Source organism: Aethina tumida, chromosome 1, assembly GCF_024364675.1.
Source record: "Aethina tumida isolate Nest 87 chromosome 1, icAetTumi1.1, whole genome shotgun sequence".
Lineage (NCBI taxonomy): Eukaryota > Metazoa > Arthropoda > Insecta > Coleoptera > Nitidulidae > Aethina > Aethina tumida.
In genome coordinates this window covers 45,530,439-45,551,341 of record NC_065435.1, presented here as the reverse complement: position 1 = coordinate 45,551,341, position 20,903 = coordinate 45,530,439, and the positions used below count along the sequence as shown (strand labels likewise).

The following is a 20,903-nucleotide window of genomic DNA, read 5'->3' as shown; positions in this document are numbered from 1 at the left end:
CAGAAAAAATTCTTAAAATTTTAAGGGCCAAAATAATTTAAATTAACTATGAAAATTTTATTAATATTAAAATTTTTTAAAAATTAAAATTGAAAATTTGTCAAGAAAAATTTTTAAAAAAATTCATTTTTAAGGCAAAAATGATAAAAACTTCATTATAAAATTCAATATAAAGTTCCTAAAATCTGTTATGAAATATTAAAATTGTAATAAACAAATAAATTTATCAACGACAAATATTTGTAATTATATAAAAAATTAAAATAAAAATATATACTTTAAGAGCAAAAACCATTGGAAATGAATAATGGAAATTTCGTTATAAAATATTAAAATAGAATTAAAAATGTATAAATTTGTCAAGGATAAATACTTATATAAATAAAATAATATATATATATATATATATATATATATATATATATATATATATATATATATATATATATTCATTCGAAATGAACGATGAAAATGTCATTATAAACTTCCAATATCAAAATACAAACATTTTTAATAAAATTAGAAATATCAAAATAGACAATAAATGTTTTTATGAACATTATAATATTTAATTTTAACATTTTTAATCCTGAATCAATTTAAAGATGAGAAGTAAATTACAAAATATTCAAATAATACACAAATGCGATGTTGACAAACATTTCTCTCATAACTTTAACATACTAAGTAACAAGATTATTTTATTAAGTAAATATTTATTATAATTTAGTTCTAAACAGTGGTGAGATTATATAAAACAAAGTTATTAAAAAAAATATTTATTATTCACAGAAATCTTACAAAATAAAAACAATTTACATATTATAAATAAAAATAACTTCTATATGGACATACATATATTTACTAAAATTTTAAATTTCCTAAACAGTTGGTTTGTAAGAATTGATTTGAGGTTAGTTAATATTATGACAATATTATTGTCCTTTATATTGATTAAGAAGTCAAAATTAATTCATGAAAGTTGAATGTCATATTCAACACATTTACAAAAAATAATAATAATAATAATAATAAATTAAGATTTCATAACTGTAATTTAAGAAATAAATAGAATTGAAGTCTTTTTAAATAATTAATAGCAAACTGCTACTAACAGTTTAAGTTAAATATAAAGACTTTAATATAACTTTGCCAACTTTGTTAATTAGTGAAAAGGCGACAGAAAAAAATACAGCAAAACCTCAAATGAATTTTACAATTATTAATTATGATTTACGGACGTGGTTTTTTGGGTAACGACCCAAATGCTGATATGACAGTACCTTTGGTACCTGTTGCTGAACTGGTTAAAGATGGTTGTACTAGTCCTGCAGGTTTAATGCTCTGTGATGGCACTGTTCCCCCACCAGGTTGATCCCACTTACTTTTTCTCTTCTTTTCTTCCTCATATTTTTTGGTTCCTGAGACAAATTCCACCTTGGACTTGCGTTCCTTCTCTCTCTTATCCATTTCAATCTTTTGTACTTTGGCCAATTCTTCAAAATACGACTCCTTGCTCCATTTTAGAGGATCATACATTGCTGGTGGGTAATTTGTACCCAGCTCATTGAGCTGACAAAACTGAATCAACTTCTCATAAATACTAGGATTTCTAAAGTCTTTTCTCTTCTGAATAATAGCATTCATATCTAGATTTTGTGTCTGCATTTTGTCATATAGCTTCGATATCTTTTCTTGTAACTCTATGGAGCAATGTCCAGGCGGCTCTGGAGGTATCAATTCGCCATCCTCTTCATTCATTTCAACATCCTGTATGTTGTCATCAGTGTCAGCCAACAATATGACTTCATGGGGCACTTCATCCTCAGCATCGCCCTCGTCATCGGAAGCAACTGTGTCATCGTGATAGGACACCAAAGCGGCCACTTTTGAGGTCACTCTAACTTGCGCGGGACTCACTGGTCGAGATGAGTTTGTGGATTTGTTATCTGACGCTGAACCTGATGGTGACTTTCCGGCATTGTTTGTATTCTCACCCTCGAGTTCGTCTTCGTTGTTTTCAGTTTCGCCTTCGGAGTCTGTATATGTCGCAGTTAAAGAAGCTAAAGCCGATGTTGAAGACATATTTATAGGTTATGTTTACGAAGTAAACACTGGTTTAACAACTTGTTATTTTTAGTACGTTGAATCTAAGTGTATATATCTGCTTTGTATCCCTTTCAATTAAGTACTGCAAATAACAAGAAAGTTTAATTTAAAATTACACTTAATGTTGATGTTTTAAGGGTTACCTGACATACAACAGTCACAGAACAACCAGCTACCTGAACTGAACCAGAATGTGTGGAAACAGTAAAATATTTGATTTGTATAGTAACCAAAAACAATTTATAATTTAAACAGAATTGATCTCACAGCCTCACTTTACTTTTGTTTTTTAATAAAATTGACGTATTGACGACAAATAACAATTTAAATGCTGCAGATTTACAATAACTAAAATAGAACGCCACTAGTGGCCGAACTATGTACCACATAAATTCGAGAACAAATTCAAATTAGGTTTAGTGGTTAGACCTCGTCTAACCTCTGCTTGAGTTGTGACAATTTTCACCACGTGTTTGTGTTGTTTTTGTGTATTGTGACTTAATTTGTGGTTTAATGAATGAATAATAATATCATAATGAATATGAAAGAATTGGAATTAGAAGAGAATTCAGATGTTGAACAAGAAATTCATTCAGATGACGATTTATGTGATGAAAATGAAATAAAAAGACAATTTCCAATTTGCGAATTATTAGGTGATGAACAAATATCAAATGATAAATATATTTTACATATAACTGGGACCAAGTACGTGGTAAATAATAAATAATTTACGTATCTAAATATTTAATTTTTTTCATAATGTTACAGTGATAGCAATCCCAATATTGGTGTAGCATTAGCAGATGATTCTTTTCAAGTATTTAATTTAAATAACACACAATTGCAAAGCAGTGCAACACTTAGGGGAAACACAGGGCCAATTATTGACTGTAAATTTAGTCAAGATAATAGAAATTTAGTATATACATGCTCAAGTGATGGCTTTATTAAAATATGGGATTTAAGAACACAGACCACAGTTAATACCTTTGTAGGTAATACATAAATATTATCATTTATAAAAGGAATTTTTTGCCAATTTAAATATTTTACAGATACAACATGTACTGGTGATGAGAAGAAAACATTTAATTCTTTTGATATATCACCAAATGGAAAGTTATTAACTGCAGGAACTGACTTATTTGGAGGAGATGCATTCATTCTATTTTGGGATGTTAGGAATGTAAAATTATTGGGTGGTTATTGGGAATCACATACTGATGATATTACTCAGGTTTGTTATAAAAATTAATTTTTAAACAGAATTTTTATAAACATTTTCTGAATTTAGGTGAAGTTTGACCCTACTGACAGTAACAAACTTATATCTGGTTCAACTGATGGATTAATAAATATTTACGATTTATCACAATCTGATGAGGATGATGCATTAATTGATTCATTGAACACTGAGTCTTCTGTTGAAAAATTGCAGTGGTATAAAGAAGACAACAATGATTATATTACATGTATCACCCACACTGCAGATGTACAATTGTGGAAAACTGAAGATGCTGAACCCTCATATCATTTCAGAAGAAGTCAAGTTGCACAAGAAATAATGGTACCAAAAAATTATACTCATAAATACATATATCAATTTATCTCATTGATTTTTTTTTACAGAGGAAAAGTGAAAATTATATTTATGTAGTTAACACACATGAAGCAAAGAACTCTTTATTAATTCTGGCAGGTTCAAATGTAAATGATGGTGAATGTTTTAGAAGTTTGCAATGTTCTAAAGGAACTTTACATCCTGGAATCAGTTTTCCTAATAATAAACAAAGAGTTCGTGCCAGTTATTTTAACAAACATGTAAGCCTACTTTTTGTACTTTTTCTTATATATTTAACATTTTGCGTGTACTTACCTACTTCACAGATTTTAATTTCATTTTTTTTAGAGTAACATTTTACTGACTGGAGGAGAGAAAGGAATTTTAAATGTATGGAAGGCAGATTTGCCAGAAGTGGAAAGATTGAAAAGAAAATAAACCAGAAAGTCATTTGAACATATATTTATTTCTAAGTCCCATCCCTTAATCTAAGTTAAAATATTTATAATATTTTGTGTGTATATAAGTATGTATGTATATAGAAAAATCTTATAGTATAAATTAAACTTTGTTTTTCTACAACTAAAATTTAGTCAATATATAATAATGGCAATCATATAATCTAAGGTAACATAGTCAAAATTGTGATAAGTAATAAATAATTTTACATAACCTAGAATGATAATGATTATAAGTAATATATACTAAAAAAAAAAATAATAATTTGATTTGCACATATCATAAGTTACCCTAAAACTAAAGAGATCTTTTAAAATTATATTAAAAAATTAAAATCCCTAGGATTTATATAGCACATATAGTTAATTAAATAATCAATATTTAATTCTGACTTGTGCAATTTTTATTTGGGTGCTAAAAACATGATTAATCTGAAACAAAATAAAAAGATGACATTAATATCTTGCATTATCATGCTTACAAAGATGTATTACCTGAAATTAATAGTTTTTGCTGCCAGCAAACGATTGCATTCAGCCGTATCAGGAAGAGGAAGATGCACGTACGGACTTTCGTTGTTTTGTTCTGTAAACTCGTATTCGAATATACGGGGTTTAACATTAATATCACCAACAGGTCCACGTAGTACGATGTAACTCAAGTTCATCGGAGTTGTAGATTTTGATTTTAAAATAAGCTGGAACAGAAAATTTAAACTTGCAGATCACGGCCCAAGATGTAACATTTGAACCATACCTGATACGTCATTTCGCGATCTGAGCTTTGTGTTGGGTCCTTCTGGCTGTTGTTGATTCGAGCTTTGACAACCCATTGGTTGTTGAAGGCAGAAAAACGTGACGATTCATAAAACAGTCTGTGAACAAATTCATCGGTACGGTACGGCTTCAGCTGCAAATCTAGAAACAAAGGGAACCCATGAAATCAACATTTCATTGCACCTCACGAGATTATTACCATTGAAAATGATTTTTTCATAGCCTAAGAGATCGAAGATGCTGTCGTATAGCTTCCTTTCTTCGGCCATTTGCATATCGATGACCTCCAAGGCTTCAATCACCTCGGAACCCTTGCGGTTGGGATGGGCGCATTCTCTCTCGTGCTCGACACGTTCGTGAATTGGTCCCCTCCAAGGGCAACCGATTCTGCTGTACTTACATCCTGAAATCCTTCAAAAACCCTTCTATTAGTCTTCATGTTTTTTATTAAAATTGTTGGGTTGGGCGATATGGTTGATGAATCGAATGTGTTTTCAATTAGTCATAAACATGCGGTACGTGTTTTTATCAAATTTGTGATAGCGAGCATTGTGAATGAATGATACCTTTATTTATTTTAGATATTGCACTACCGAGATTCCATAGCAATAAGGCAGCAAACACTTTAAAGTTTAAACAGCAACAACAATAAAATTATTTATCAACAAACCTACATCTAACAAGTACATAAAGAGTAACAATCAAACAAAATGGAAGGACTTACCTCTCCTCGCACTCCTGTTCCTCGTGACGTTCGAGAGTGTTCCTGGGGAACTGTTTGTTGCAGTACTGGCATTCCGAGGGCAGCTCGGAGACGGCATTCTCCACCGCCAAATTTCTGGTCGCCGATGTTTTGCTGATCTCAACGCGGCAGCTGGGACACGTGGCCAATTCGTCGCGAAGACGAGCGTCGGCCAGGACGTGAATGAAGCATCCCGCACACATGAGGTGCCCGTTCGTGCACTGCAAGACACGCACATAAAATTCATGTAGTAAAATACTGTACAAGTTGTGTTGTACTTTTATATTGACACTAAATGGTAAGCCTTATCAGTTACGGTCAGTTAAGTTAAGGTATTTAATAACAGAAAAACGAGCCTATGCAACGATGTCCGTAAAAATGGGCGAACCAATTAGTCCTTTTGTTTGTTTTTTTTGGTTGTTTGAAAAAAAAGCTGGCCAATGGAATTAGGTATTTGCTGCGAAGATAACAGTATAAAAAAACGATTCAGTTTAAGCATTATCGTTTATGAGTCGGACTTGATGACAAGACACAAACGGTGATGACAAATAGGAATAGTAATCGGAGTGGATGTGTAACTGTGGAAGATAACAAAGAGTCACATTACAAATTGCGAAAACATACACATACATTATTAGGAACCAATCATTGGTTTTAAATTACATTATATCAATTATTCGAAATATTTGATGTAATGTAACGATAACGTTCAGATAAAGTATAACAGCAATGCAGAAATAATGAGCAAATAATTGTGTGATGTAGAAAGTGCCTCGTAGTATTTAGAAATTGTCTTTATTGTCAGAAAATTTTAAGATACAAAAGTATAAGCACACAAAAAATTTTGATATGTGAATTTCAAGAGAGAATTTAATCCGAGAGCATTTACTTCTTCGAAATTCCATGGTCCAATTGAATTTTTCAAATGAAGCGAACATATTGTTGGCCCATATTTAATGGATCATCTTGGCGTATAGGTTCTGAAGAAAACTTGGTTGGAAATCAGGTTTTCTGGAAAATTTGTATGACCCTATAAAGTAAGTTGTACACTAAATTGACTTACCAATCCTCTTCAAATCCTGTAATGAGAACAATAACTTATATCAATAAAAGAACACAAAGCAAATGTAATAATCGACATCAATGATATTGAAAGTCGTTCGCATTACTTTACCTTTAATATTTAACAATAAGTTAAATTAAAATTGTTGTGTATATCTACTTACTCTTACATTTTGCATGCAAATATAACTCGATCAAAGGGAATTTATTAAATTAAACACCACCTAACGATGGCTCGCATTAATTGTTATGTTTATAGTTTTTGAGTGATTACATCATGTCCAGATTTAATTCACCTACCTTTCACTTTATGTAGCCGAGTATATTGCAAAATTAAACAAAATGCCCATTATAATGCTAATAAAATTAGGAGAGGATGGGGAAATTAAGTCTATATCTAATGTGAATAACGACTAAAAATATAAATTTCATACATTTATTAAGATATCAAGAAACACTGTTATAAAACATGTTGGTCTAATATCGTAAGACACAGTAATTATAATTAGTTATGTATAAACAGAAACATCTGAAATTACATTGTGTTGGATATATCTTAATTTACAACAATAAACTAAGAATAATTTACAGAGCGTAAAACAAAAACACATATCAAATTGTATCAGCCAAGTTTAAATAAACAAAACATTACAGAATGCGATGGAGGTCAATACAGCCCACAGTCGCACAATCTTTGTTCAATGGGAACGAAAATTGTGCGCAGTACGTTGTATTTGGGTTAATAAAATCTATCCGCCGTGCTCGATAAATTACACGTTTTTTTCCAAATAATTCACACGCACACAATAAAGATCCCGTGATAAAGCGGAGACCTTTGCTGTATGCGGAATACATTAAAAACAACGAACTGCAGGCGTACTAGCAATCGATAAAGTAGCCTGCAGCACCTCTGCAATAGAACAAAGAAAATCTGGGAGTTACGTTACGTAACACAGAAAATCGTCTTCAACTTCACAAAACATTTCAAATATAAATATTCAACTGCATGTTAATATCACTTACCTGGTAAACAGCGGCTCTGGGTAGATCCAAACATACTGCGCAACACAATATTCCACCTAATCTGTCTTCCAACTTGTTTTTTTTTTCGTCGAGGTTTTTACTGCATTTGCGACGCTTCACGTCTGGCTCGGCGAACTCGTCAGGTTTTTCGATGCTCTCTAGCGGTTCCGTGACCGATTCATTGCTCGACGTAGCTGCTTCCGTATCGGACATTTTAAGCGAAAACCTTTACTTCACCAAACACAGAACAGCTGAGAAACCTCAATGCAGGAGCACCCAGTGTTAGAAAACAGCTGACGTGACGTTCCCGTTTGACATAATCCCCCACCACAACAATTGGCTCCGCCCCGTCGGACCGCCGCAAACGAGAATCAGCTGTTTTAACTCATGCTTTGAAACCACATTTTCTGTAAAATGCCTTTTTGATTTTTCGAAGGATTTTATTTTACGACGAAAATAGGGAGCGTCCGTTCTATTTTCGGTCGAAGGAAACGAGAATTCAACGCTCATGTGCCGTAGAAAATATTTTGTCTACGTTTCGTTTCACCGATTTTTATCTGGGCGAGTCTCATCGGTACGGACCATAACAAATATACAATTATCTTAGACTGTTTGGTTATTTCAAAGACAACATAAACAATATATTTAATTTATGCTAATCTATTCTTATCTACTGTCTCTTTAAACATGCCCAAATGGAATTTTCCATTGAATTTTAACCCAAACAACAGATTGTGTGGCACCACCACAAGGTTTTGTTATGGTTTTTGTTCAAATAGAAACTGTAACAATATTTTTATTAACATTAACAACCATTGTATATTTATTTTTACTCTATTTATTTACTATTCATAATTAGCTACATTAGCACTATTATCAACATATTACATAAATTAATTTACTTTTATATTATTATATTTTAATGCCCAGCTGACACAAGCAAAATTAAAAATATTTTCCCTTTTTAACAATGTAACAAAAACGTATTTCCGTTTATTTAGACAAATGCCTGAAAGTTCTCTTTCCTCCATTCCTTATTCATCTTAAACAGAATAACTAGCAATAAGAATTTATGACATAGATGTTCGAGACATTTTCAAAATACTAGTCAATGTTCTTTCTCTTTGGCCTAAGGCGTATCGAAAACGCAGAGTACAATAATTATACACTGCGTTCAGGTTTGTGATGGTCATGTTTGTTTTGTTCGGCTCGTCCCTCTCTAGGTACCAGACAGAGAGAGGGCAACGCAGAACTAGTCATGAGCACTGTTGCGCATGCCGGTTCCATCTGCAGTCTAGTACTATGAGAAGTTATTTCGGCTACAGATTTCTACGCTCCACTAGAAATTTTCTAGTAAGGCGTGAGACATGGGAGCTATTCTCCGTTAGGTTGCTACGAGTGTGTTAATTCGCCGCCGTTCAGGAGGAACTGGTGTTTAAGTACCATCGATTTTGTCGAAAACGGCAAGATCATACTTCACAGGATCATTTCTGTAGTATATCTTCGCATACTCTCTACTCAAACGTAGAGTTGTCGCAACCACGATGACGAGCAGTGGCTTCGTATTCTGAGCGTGAGGCAGGCATTTTTGGAATCCAATGGTTCCGAAATATTGCCATCGATGATCGTTCACCTTGGAAATTTATCTTCCTTGGCAATGGATGCGAAGCGATCTGAGTGGTACTTCTCAATAATCAAACATAATTTTTGGTACGTGTAGTTGAACTTGCAAGTTTGTATGTTGTTTGTGATAACGGGTTGAGAGAAAGATCATCACATATTATTGAAACACCAGTTGAATTTCGTACTTGTGCAAACATTCAGTTCGCCTCTTCTTTAAATGTGCTCGTGATTCTCTAATTTTTCTTCAAGAGATTATAGATTTTTTTTAGATAAATATTCGTCACAATCCAATTGCATTTTGAATTTGTGTTCTTTTAACAATAAATGCGGTTCTTCTCCTTAACAAAGTTCTACAAGCTTTTTTTACTAGGTGCTACCCCAGGATGGATCCTGGTCGTGCTCCTAGAGCTCAGTACCGCTCCACAAACCAGTGACAGTGGGAAGCTAACGGATCCAACCCAGCAAGTCCAATCCTTCCCCAGGAAGATCTTGTATCTTCCTCAGATTGGTCTTGCTGTTCCGAACTCAGTTGACAGAGATGGGACGCTGGCATCTTTGACAGCCTTACGTCTCCTGGTTCAGCACACCCGTATATGCCTTGCATATACGTCAGTCTTTTGGCTAGGATCTTCGGGATCGGTGCCCGGAGAGGAGTTTTCAGTCTTTTATAAGACTTCCCCTCTTCGATAAAAAAAAATACTAGGTGCCAATGTCTGATGTTTTGTCGAAGAACCTCTTTGTACAACTTCTCTAATATTAGAACCAACGTTGTCAATCCAGACATTGGATGCACGTTGTTGGGGCTAACATAAGAGCCCGGCTTAGGATGTATGTATTAATAATATCATATACTTCTTAGGTACACACTGCACAATCAATTCAATTCTCTTTTTTATATCATCACTTATAAACGAATTAAATAAAAATATGTTAAACTACCTTTGGGTAAAAATAATTCAAATCAAATGGTTTTTACCCAAGATAGCCCAGCTGGAAGAAAAATTAAATTATCTGCAACTACAAATATATTAAAAAATGCTCACATTTTATTCTTGAATTATTACTGTGATATATAAAGCATTTTACATTTACAGATTTACATAGTTAATACATAACACTGCATTAAATAACATGTAGGATTTGGATGAGTATTATTTGAATTAAAAATATGATTCTATTATGGAACAACATTTTTCTGAGAACAACCAAATAGATACAAAAAATGCCACTCGGAGTATACAAACATAAGTTCTGTAAAGAAGAATAATTGCCAGATAGAAGCGACCTTGCAGTTATTTACAATGTATAACACAATCTTACTCTATCTCTTCCTAGATTCAAACTAGTACACATTAAAGAATTCGCCAGATCAGACTAAGAGCCAATAGATAATAAAACAATTTATTACATATTCATTTAATCAAATACCATATAATATAACAAAAATCAGTATTAGATCACCTTCACACTGATGAATACATGAAATACACAATCACACCTACAGTGTCCACAATTGAAAGCTAAACTCGATTGAGTTGTACCATGGAACGACCCTATTAACACATCTAGTAAACAACGCAAAAAATGTGCCGACAAAGAACCATATCTTCAAGCCGCTTTAATTTACTTAAAAAAAATATCCAAATCAGACATATTTTACATAATATACTAGTTTACATCAAATATCACACATGATTGTACATACTTACTTGCACAAAATTCCTTAAACCTTTTAACTCCAATACCAGCAACTACATTATACGACCGTTCGACTTCTACTGCCGGACCGGCAGTGCCGGTGTTTCCCGTAAACATAAACTATCCCTTCCTATTTCAACTTTCTGGAATATTATTCGTCTATTACACGATCAAAAAACATACGTTTATTTTAATTTACAATACTATCATAAATTGATAATACCTTAATTATTAACACAATTTTACAATCCACACGGACGATAAATATACAGAAAATTAAATTTTAAAACGGGCTACAAAATTCAGATAATAGACATTACAGTTACCTTCGATCTTATAGGGTACTTTTGCGTACATATGGCCCTTTCTCTGCTTCTCTACTTATGAAGGTACTCATTTAATACCTTTATTTTATTAATGAATTAAAAAATTAATTAAATATGTATATTAATACAAATATGTGCATAATAAATATATTATTATTTTCTTGTCGTTTGTTCATCAAAACAATTCTTTTTAATTAATCAATTTCATATTTAAACTGAGTATACAATTACAGGATTAGTACATAAAATAAAATTTTAGTTTTTGAAAAACTCTTTAATTGCCTATTCAGACATACAAATTTAACAAAACTATGTAATCTAGTTGTCTGAAAACATTATTTCCAGGTGAACATAAATACACGATTTTACAAAAACAAATTTTATTCATATTAGAGAGTAAGTAAAAATATGTACTAAATAATATCAATATACAAAATTATTAATATTTAATATCAAAGTGAAGGTGTAGAAAATAAAGAACAACTCTATCAACGTAATTTGATAATTAACATATATGTATTAATTGTAAAATGTTTTGTTCCTTAGATATGATACCATACAAGTAGTGGAGGAAGGAATAAACAATTTGCATGCTTTAAAAATACACGTATTGGAATGGATCATTAGGGGTTAATTTACAATATACATATACAGGTAATAACTTATATTCACAATTTCATTTCAATTCAAATTACAACAATTTAGGTCCTGTTTTGTTAAACAAACTTTTAAATAAACATAGCACCACTTAAAGTTTTATATAATCATAAGAAGAAACTTTCTTAAATTTGAAATAAATAAGTAGCAGCAATGGTGGTTTAAATTACAATTTGTGTCTCATGTAGAAACATCAGTCAATCACCTTTACATACTCATAACACTTAAAAACTAATTAAAAAAGAACATAGTGTGACTTATTTAAGATAGAAACACTATTATAAAATTGTTTTTCATATCATCCAAAATTTGTTAAATAATGAGAAAAACTAATTAATTGAATTTAACAGTGTTTCTACCTATATATTATTATTTTTTAATATTCTACACATAGAATAAATTCATATAATAGTCAAAAAATGCCAATATTTGTCTGGCACAGTTTATATGTACATAATTAACAACAAAATAAAGGGTAAGTTAAACCACTGTTGCAGAACACTTCAAGAAATCTGTTGTTATGTTAAATAAAAGTTTGTTTAAATAGTCATGACAAACTCAGCATAATTTAATGAGTCAGTGTAATTATACAGATGGGGCTCCAATGGTGGTGTGCCTTGGAGACAATACAGTTAGGATTCATAGAGTAAATACTTCTTCAGTAGTTTTGGTAGAGGTAAAGAAGAAACAGCCTTTTTAGTTATGTTCTGCAGTATGGCTTCTCGGCAAGCAGCTTGTAAACTAGGAACTGAAAAATAAATATGATATTATTAATTAATATTTTATTAGAAGTATCAATATTAAAGAAGGTTTTAGAGAAAATCAACAATAATAAATCAATTCATTACTATTCTAATTCAAGTTCTAATAATATTAAGTTAGAATGAAATAGTAATTTAAACAAGGTATTTTATGTTTTATCACCAAATTGTAATAAGAAACACACATGTACTTACCAACATACAACTGTATGATTCTAACTTTCTTTGTGGTACCATAAACATCAACAACTACATATAAGGGAGCATTTGTAAATGGAATTCTTTTGACACAAGCTCCTTGGTCTTCCCCATTAATTATATAATGCATGTCTGCTTCATGTTCACTAGTGGGGACATACATCACCCCAATTCGACTCCCTGCATCTGTTGGTAAAATAACCTTAGAGGACTTGTTTGGTTTAAGCAAACCCATATGTGTACTATTTAAGTCACTCATTTTTAGTACATCAGATCCTTTTTTTATGCACCTCCTGCCATTGTCATCACTGTAGTCGAAAACACTGTTGTGTGCCTTACTAATTCCATAAATCCAAGATGAACCAATATCTGGCAGGTCCGGTAGGGCATAAGGAGGAATTTTACCTGTGTGATATATTGTAAGGGGGTCTAGTTGTGTCAGGCCGAGTCTCATGTGCCCACTCCAGCCTGATTCATTCTTTTCGATTTCCAAAAGAAATATTTCACCAGGCTGTAAAGGTTTCTCACTAAATGTTACTGCATTTGCAAAGCTCATTCTTCTGTATGCTACTGTTTTGTCCTCAAGCAGGACAATGTTCTCACCATGACAGGGATGAAATCGTGTTATTAAATTTTTTGAACCCATGTTTACAATGTTTTTAGTTTAGGTGATGACAAAAACATATTTTCATAAATAAAATATTACATTGCAACAATTTCCATTATCCTAGGCAGCTGTTCGTCCTGAAACAGGGATTGTCACCATTTTCTTTCTTATTCACTTTCATGTAAATGCATTCGAAATCACAAAGAGCAAAAGTTAAATTCTCTCTTGTTTATTATTGAATATGATGTTCAATAGATTTCATTTTACGACACGCAAAAGACGGAAACTGTATTTAAATATTAGCATGTTACGTAAGTTTAAATTATTTGTTTAATAAAATAAAACATATTTACTATAGATCCATTAGTATCACATACGTGGATGTTAAGAAGTGATTTAGGTCCAATTATTTTTGTATTTAAACAACAATTTAAAAATTATACGTTAAACGCTCATGGTGCGACATTCATGCTGCTATTGCATCATAGGTGTCGCGATCTTGACAATTTTGCCGGTAAATATGACAACTGACAGTCATATAGCAAACGGTCGAATGTAGTCCTGAGAATTTGAGTAAAAGAACATGGCTGCGTGAAATTAAACTAAATTATTGAAGGTGTTACGATTTATTAATTGGTGAATGTGAAAAACTTGTACAGTGTTTTGTCGATGGTGTTTTTCATAACGTGAAATGTAAGTTTTATACACAGTTTCAACCCACTTTCGACCCATTTTGGCAACTAGTGTCACTAATCTACCATCTGATTGTTTTTGTAAATAGATAAAAATCTTTACGTTAAAAACAGTTTTAATTAAATTCGGGGGTTTGCAGGGTTTGCACAAAGCAATGTGTTGTTAATTGTTCTTTATATTCACTTTGAAGGACTCAATCCTTATTTGTCAGAATGACATACACTTAACTAATAAGAATACAGAGGATTTTATGGACCCTATCTACACAAAGTAGAAATAAAAATATATATTTTTAAAAGGTATGAAATTTTGCTTTTTTTATCAAGATTTTATACTACTTATACTGTGTAGTATGTCCTTGTATATATAAAAAAACCTTTTTTTGACACTGACTTCGTAAATTTTATTGTTATTTTTCAATTTTTCATTTAATAAACATATATATTTTCTATTTTAAATTCGGTTTATTTGACAGTATCTTAAAGAACGATTAATGCAATACATAATATCTGTTTTCCCTAAGATGATTCATAAAGCAAGGGCTAAAAAGTTGTGTTATATATTTTTGAATATTTTTTGTTTATTACATATATATCGTATTAAAATACTTAAATAATTGTATTCTAATTTTTAATACATTATTCCAGGTTTTTCTATTATGCTAATTAAATATTGAAGATTAGCATTATCTTTTATCAATGTCAATTTAATAGCTTGATCTCAAATAATTTAAAAATTTATGTTTCTTCCTTATATTCAATTATTTCACCATAAACTTTATAATTGGCTATTTAATAAAATATTTTTAATTTAAGACTAAACTTTGTATGTAAAATATTGTTAATAATGTTGTATTATGACGATTTGTTTTTTGAACTAATTTTTGTTGCATTTTAATTATATACTCAAAGATACCGAAGTTAATTAAAATAAATTTAATGTCCAATATATCTTATCAATAACCAATTTAGTAAACAAATTGTACCAATACATTATTTAGATAAATGAAAACATAATTAAGTACATATATGTGTACGTAAATCATTGAAACTCTGTATTTTGGAAGTACTATTAAGATTGTATATAGTTTTATAATTAGAATAGTTCGAACAAAATATTAATATTAATTATTGCTCCTGTGTTTTGCAGAACCACTAGCCACCATGGCGTATCACTGTCCGAGGGATTTGGACGGCTTTATGCCACTGTTGTCCAAACCGGATACAAGGTTCCGGCAGCAGGTCGGCACTGACTTGTTGGCCTACCTCGCAGAACCCTCCAATCCTATCGTTTGTCAGGACATTGGGCAATTCATCGATGAACTGATTCCATGGATGCAAAGCAGCAATTATAAAGTAAGTCGATGGTTTCGATTTACCTTGGGGGATGTGTTTATTGCAGAAAACCTTAATTGCCAAAAAAGTATTAACTGTAGCCCTGGCAGTTTCACTAGGAGTGTTGGACGAAAAAATTTTATGTATATATTGAATAATAGAGCGGCTAAAAAAATCGTATAGTCCAGAGAAAACAAATCAACCGTGTTTGCCGGGATATAAATACTCTTTTATTTTTGTTTTCAACGTATGATCTATTAATCAAGATAATGATAGTTACGTGATAGTTTAAAAATATCGCCGGTGGCAGTGGCTATCCATTCAGCCACTTAAAAAATGCAGCGATGTTAATATTTGTATTTTCGCAATTGGTGTTGATTCGTAGGTCAAGAATGGATTTCACTAAAATTGATAAGGTTATCCATTTGTATGTATTTGTGGCTTTAATAATATTTCGAAAGACCATAACTCGGAGTATAAATAGTGCTTATTTATTCTGCGACCACAATATCAAGTCACAGATTTGTTATTGACTAATATTCATCGTACACTATCTGCAGCCACGTAGAATTTTTGAGTTTCCAACGAACGTCTCTATAATTTTCATAAAAATCGCAGGCGGCAGTTAAATTTATCCCACGCCGATCTGAGTGACGCGAATTCGTGCAAATGTGGAGCAAAAATGAAAATAAATCAATCCTATTTGTTTGAGATACATGTATCACGTTTGAAGGACACAACAATCTGAAAATGTTGTTTTGCTTTACGCAATATATTGGATAAGTTAATAACTTTCACCGAAATTAATAACTTGACTGGCAATTATGTTTGTCACAAAACTAAAAAGAAGTTTGTCGTGTCGTGCACGATTTTCTTCCGCAACTGCCCTATCGATCCATCGAGCCTATGAAGGTAATAAATCCTGCTGGAGAGACTTGGCAATCAACCCGTGAATTCACCATCCACTTCCAAACGGGAACGATTTCTGTCGCCTAAACAAGAAGTCAATTTCCTGCCTTATCGGAAAAACAGAGAACTACAACCAGCCTTAATTGAACGTCCCTAATGAAAAATTTGCTTCCACCGACCGGGGATCTTGCAAAGATAATAAAATAATGCGTGATTACGCCCAGTGAAAATATTCATAATTTTTATATAAATGTTAATTAGTAGTTTCTTTAAATTACTTTCTCCGACTCACACACCAATAAAATATTGGTTATGTGTGTAAACGGGGTTTTAATGTACTAGCAGAACAGTTTTATTGCGTACTTTCAGTTTCAATCTTATAAATTCATTACATAATAAATATAATTAAAATCCTTAACCAACGTGTTCATGTGTGTTACGCTGGAACAATGTTATTGTGGTCTAATTTAAAGGTCGCCAAACAAACAGAAAAACAGCCCAAAATGTCCCCAAGTCGGATCATTTAATTAACTAAATTGTCCACCACCGCTAATTATAAACGCCATAATCCATATTTTCAGCGTGTCTGCGACTGCTGTACGTTTCTGCTTTGTTTGTTCGATACTCGAAACCGTTTCATTTATTGACTAATTGCTCCCGTGATCTCTGCAGAAAACGAAAGGAGTCCGAATAAAAAATTCTGATACAGGAAAGCTCAATTAGGAATCGCATTAATATTTATAAGGTCGTTTATAGAACACAATCGCCTCTGCTCAAATTGTTTATTGTTTTATATAAAATTGGTCGATTGCTAAATAAAATCCGTTTGTTGTAGCTTAATTTACGGTGTCGTTTTAGAAAGGACTGCATTCTTTTCATTTCGGCACAAACAAAATTTCAATTAATTCCCGATAACTTTCTACTTCTTCACATATCATTATCAATGAATGCTTAAAATAATTATGTAGGTTTAATAAATATTTATTTGGGTTACAACAACTTGAAATCACTATAAAATTATATCTTGTGCAGGTGATTCATTATTGTCGAAACACAATGTCCGATTTTTAAGTTTCGGTAGCTGTGCTGAATGGACGATAACAAATGCATTGATGGCCCGTCCTATCACAGCTGATGCACGTTACACGATAATAATACAAAAGAGTACGATAGTTTCCAAAAAGAAATCGCGTTATCTCAATTGTTTATTCATCGGACAGTTAGCCGGTGGTCTCGTATTTATTCGCCAATAAAATAAAATGAAATATCTGCACGATTGTTTTCTTCAATTTCTGTTTATGTTCGCAATTCAATTAGGCGATGTGAGAACATTACTTGGGCAATTGGTGTATATACGCAACGAAAACCAAGTTTCCTGTTATGGTCACATTTCGATTAGATACGAATCTGAATCACGCACGCCGCCTATCTTTCTCCTCCGTTCGGACTTCACGAGAAAATTGAGGTCGGTGCGTTTTTTTTTCACTTGCGATTAAAATTACATTAAGAACTCTTTTACTTTTAGATTGTGGTTAAATGAGTCAATTTTGTGGATGATGGGTGTAATTCGGTCAAATCTAGATCTTCAAGATTTAGACATGAAGTTTTTGACTTTAGTTAAAAATTGTGTGTTATTGGCATCAATTTTATTGTTTATATTTTTTGTCCAACACTATAGGGACAATATCCATCATGTCAAATATTTAAATAATGTTATTTCAGAATATCTAAGAGTCCAGAGATCTCTAGAGATCTCATAAAAATTATTTTAAATATTATTCTTAACATTTTTTACAATTAAAGAATAATTGATTAGTTGGTGTATCCCTTAACCAAATTTACTATCCTTAAAAATGCATACCAAATTTCATAAAAAGAATTAATTGTATAATATAAGTATGTGACATCCATTCAATGAATCTGTTTCTACTGATCAACTCAAGTGTGGAATGTCAAAAATATTATAAAATAGAGAAAATGAAATTTTATTTTGTTTGATACATTATATGTATAAAATGTTCCATATTGATTGTCTTTGATAGTTACAAGTATTTTCAGACCAGACAGAAAAAACTGATTGAAGTGTCCGGAGATAATTTTTTTAAACCATTGATTGCTACTGAACGTATTTTGAAATCTTTGACCGTTTCTGAAATATTAACGAAAACTGCCTCCTTTAATTTTTTATGACACACGATAAAAACTTTCTACAAACACTTTTGTTAATAATTTCTATAGAGATTTTTTTTGCATATAAGTGAATGATATATTTATAGAAAAGCAACTTATATGGCATTTATAAATTGTTGCCTTTTCAGCAATTGGTCATTAAAATCGAAATAAACATAAATGTTACGATGAGTACCTTAATTGGGTCATCTTATTCTGAATATTGATAAGATTAAATTTGATTTTCTGCGATGTAGCAAATATATTTTTATTCCGTATGCAACACATCGTGTTAGAGGAAGTTTTAAACGGATTACGTTAATGTAAAATATATAATTTAAATTTAAATATAAATGCTTCTTCAACTGAAACTTCCGGTAGAATTATTCAATTTCCTACGTAACATGTAGTATGTTCAGTTTTTGTTTGAGCAACAAATAACTTATTTAAAATCTGCATCAATTTGTTAGTTAATTAATATAAAATGATGTGTTTACATGTGGTTGATTTTTATCTATTTCACTTCAATGAAGAAAGGTTAAACAAAGCTATTAAAACTTTGTTTATGGGTAAACCTTTGCATACGGTGTGATGGTATTAACGTATGCAATATTTCAGGATCGTGCATCCACGTCATACTAAATCAAAAACAGTTCTTCCAATTTCGTGTCTTCATGTTTGTGTCCACACATTAAATAAGTACGATAAGGTTGTAACAGGTTTGATGCTGTAACTTCTAGTAAAGATGATAGTGTATATATGTTGAAAGTGCCAATAGAATTTTTAATATTCTGGTGGAATATATAGTTTGTTGTTATTTGTTTGAACAACAAATAATCAATTTGAAGTCTCTGAAATTCCTAGTTTAGTGTATATTATAAATTGATGTGTTAACATGTACTGATGTTTTATCTATTTCACTTCAATGAAGAAAGGTTAAACAAAGCTATTAAAATTTTGTGGCTTTACGTAATTGTCTCCATATGGTGTGATGGTACTACCGTATGCAATACTTCATGTCGGTCCGTCTGTATTCGACTAAATCAAAAACTGTCCTTCCAATTTCACATATTCGTGTTTGCATCTATATATTAATTAAATACCATAATTTTGTAACATGTTTGGTTTTGTAACTTCGAGTAAAACTATTCGTGAGTGGTGGCAATTAGAATGGTCATTTATATATAATTTAAATTTTAGATACAAATGCTTCTTCCACTGAAACATTCGATGGAATTATTAATTTTCCTGTGTAATATATAGTTTGTTCAGTTATTGTTTGACCAACAAGTTACCAATTAGAAGTCTGCATCAATTTATTAGTTCATTGGAATAATATAAAGTGGTGTGTTAGTATCTACTGGTTTTTATCTATTTCACTTCAATGAAGAAACGTTAAACAAAGCTATTTAAACTTTGTATGTGGGTTTACGTAATTGTCTCCATATGGTGTGATGGTACTAACGTATGCAATACTTCATGTCTGTCCGTCTGAATCCATCCAAATCAAAAACTGTCCTTCCAATTTCACATTTTCGTGTTTGCCTCCACATATTAATTAAATACCATAATGTTGTAACATGTTTGGTGTTGTAACTTCGAGTAAAATTGTTCGTGTGTGGTGATAATTAGAATGGTCATTTATATATAATTTGAATTTAAATATAAATACTTCTTCCACTGAAATTTTGTTGATGGTTTAACGTAAATATCTCCAATCGGTGCGATGGTACTGACGTATGCAATGGTTTACATATGTGCATCTGCTTCAATCCACATCAAAAACCGTTCCTCCAATTCCACATGTACCATATTGTTGTGACATGTTTGGTGTTATAACTTCGAGTAAATTTGTTTGTGTGTGGTGGTAATTAGAATGGTCATTTATATATAATTTGAATTTAAATATAAATGCATCTTCCACTGAAACTTTCGATAGAAATTTTCCTGTGTTGAGTTATTGTTTGAAGAACAAGTAACCAATTTTAAGTCCGCATCAATTTCTTATTTTATGGGTGTATTATAAAATGAAACTTTGTTTATGGTTATACGTAAGTGTCTCTATACGGTGCGATGGTACTAACGTATGCAATTGTTGACGTCCGGGCATCTGCATCATTCCAAACCAAAAAGTGTTCCTCCAATTTCAGATCTTCCTGTTTGTATCTGTATATTAATTAAAGACCATATGTT

General features: G+C 31.6%; 5 protein-coding genes and 1 non-coding gene across 10 annotated transcripts in view; 3 read left to right on the top strand and 3 right to left on the bottom strand.

Moving 5' to 3' along the window:
• Nucleotides 1-769: 769 nt before the first annotated feature.
• LOC109601909 (SAP30-binding protein) lies at nt 770-2,384 on the bottom strand. Its single transcript, XM_020018204.2, has 2 exons — nt 2,253-2,384; nt 770-2,191 (listed from the first exon to the last, which is right to left on the bottom strand). The coding sequence occupies exon 2, from the start codon at nt 2,083-2,085 to the stop codon at nt 1,234-1,236; it is 852 nt and encodes a 283-aa protein (XP_019873763.1). The 5' UTR covers nt 2,086-2,191; nt 2,253-2,384; the 3' UTR covers nt 770-1,233.
• A 158-nt stretch (nt 2,385-2,542) lies between these two features.
• On the top strand, nt 2,543-4,129 carry LOC109601906 (WD repeat-containing protein 89). The gene is made up of 6 exons (XM_049961751.1): nt 2,543-2,817; nt 2,881-3,107; nt 3,168-3,349; nt 3,407-3,679; nt 3,742-3,933; nt 4,022-4,129. Exons 1-6 carry the CDS (start codon nt 2,627-2,629, stop codon nt 4,109-4,111), a joined length of 1,155 nt encoding a protein of 384 aa, XP_049817708.1. The 5' UTR covers nt 2,543-2,626; the 3' UTR covers nt 4,112-4,129.
• Nucleotides 4,121-8,275, bottom strand: LOC109601914 (cysteine and histidine-rich protein 1 homolog). Its single transcript, XM_020018218.2, has 6 exons — nt 7,736-8,275; nt 5,633-5,871; nt 5,108-5,319; nt 4,889-5,049; nt 4,627-4,829; nt 4,121-4,563 (listed from the first exon to the last, which is right to left on the bottom strand). The coding sequence occupies exons 1-6, from the start codon at nt 7,946-7,948 to the stop codon at nt 4,536-4,538; spliced, it is 1,056 nt and encodes a 351-aa protein (XP_019873777.1). The 5' UTR covers nt 7,949-8,275; the 3' UTR covers nt 4,121-4,535.
• A 925-nt stretch (nt 8,276-9,200) lies between these two features.
• LOC126264417 (small nucleolar RNA U3) lies at nt 9,201-9,417 on the top strand. The gene has a single exon (XR_007547136.1). It is a non-coding gene; the product is annotated as a small nucleolar RNA U3 (small nucleolar RNA).
• Nucleotides 9,418-11,745: 2,328 nt separating this feature from the next.
• Nucleotides 11,746-13,840, bottom strand: LOC109601907 (neuralized-like protein 2). The gene is made up of 2 exons (XM_020018202.2): nt 12,996-13,840; nt 11,746-12,787 (listed from the first exon to the last, which is right to left on the bottom strand). Exons 1-2 carry the CDS (start codon nt 13,642-13,644, stop codon nt 12,672-12,674), a joined length of 765 nt encoding a protein of 254 aa, XP_019873761.2. The 5' UTR covers nt 13,645-13,840; the 3' UTR covers nt 11,746-12,671.
• A 319-nt stretch (nt 13,841-14,159) lies between these two features.
• Nucleotides 14,160-20,903, top strand: part of LOC109601912 (CLIP-associating protein) — a 28,073-nt gene continuing 21,329 nt past the window's right edge. For all 5 annotated transcript variants that reach the window (XM_049963281.1, XM_020018216.2, XM_049963279.1 and 2 more), the window contains exons 1-2: nt 14,160-14,298; nt 15,448-15,653. In XM_049963281.1, coding sequence (XP_049819238.1) covers nt 15,462-15,653 — 192 coding nt within the window. In that variant the 5' untranslated portion in view covers nt 14,160-14,298; nt 15,448-15,461. The remainder of the gene's footprint in view (nt 14,299-15,447; nt 15,654-20,903) is intronic.

Bases quoted from the DNA above. Each gene is read 5' to 3' on its own strand.
- LOC109601909 (XM_020018204.2), bottom strand. From the start codon at position 2,085: ATGTCTTCAACATCGGCTTTAGCTTCTTTAACTGCGACATATACAGAC.
- LOC109601906 (XM_049961751.1), top strand. From the start codon at position 2,627: ATGAATAATAATATCATAATGAATATGAAAGAATTGGAATTAGAAGAG. The intron at 3,680-3,741 runs GTACCAAAAAAT...TTTTTTTTACAG, and splicing joins AAGTTGCACAAGAAATAATG to AGGAAAAGTGAAAATTATAT. The intron at 3,934-4,021 runs GTAAGCCTACTT...CATTTTTTTTAG, and splicing joins CCAGTTATTTTAACAAACAT to AGTAACATTTTACTGACTGG.
- LOC109601914 (XM_020018218.2), bottom strand. From the start codon at position 7,948: ATGTCCGATACGGAAGCAGCTACGTCGAGCAATGAATCGGTCACGGAA. The intron at 5,320-5,632 runs GTAAGTCCTTCC...GGGTTTTTGAAG, and splicing joins GAACAGGAGTGCGAGGAGAG to GATTTCAGGATGTAAGTACA. The intron at 4,830-4,888 runs GTATGGTTCAAA...TTTCTGTTCCAG, and splicing joins ATCGCGAAATGACGTATCAG to CTTATTTTAAAATCAAAATC.
- LOC109601907 (XM_020018202.2), bottom strand. From the start codon at position 13,644: ATGGGTTCAAAAAATTTAATAACACGATTTCATCCCTGTCATGGTGAG. The intron at 12,788-12,995 runs GTAAGTACATGT...TTTATTTTTCAG, and splicing joins AATCATACAGTTGTATGTTG to TTCCTAGTTTACAAGCTGCT.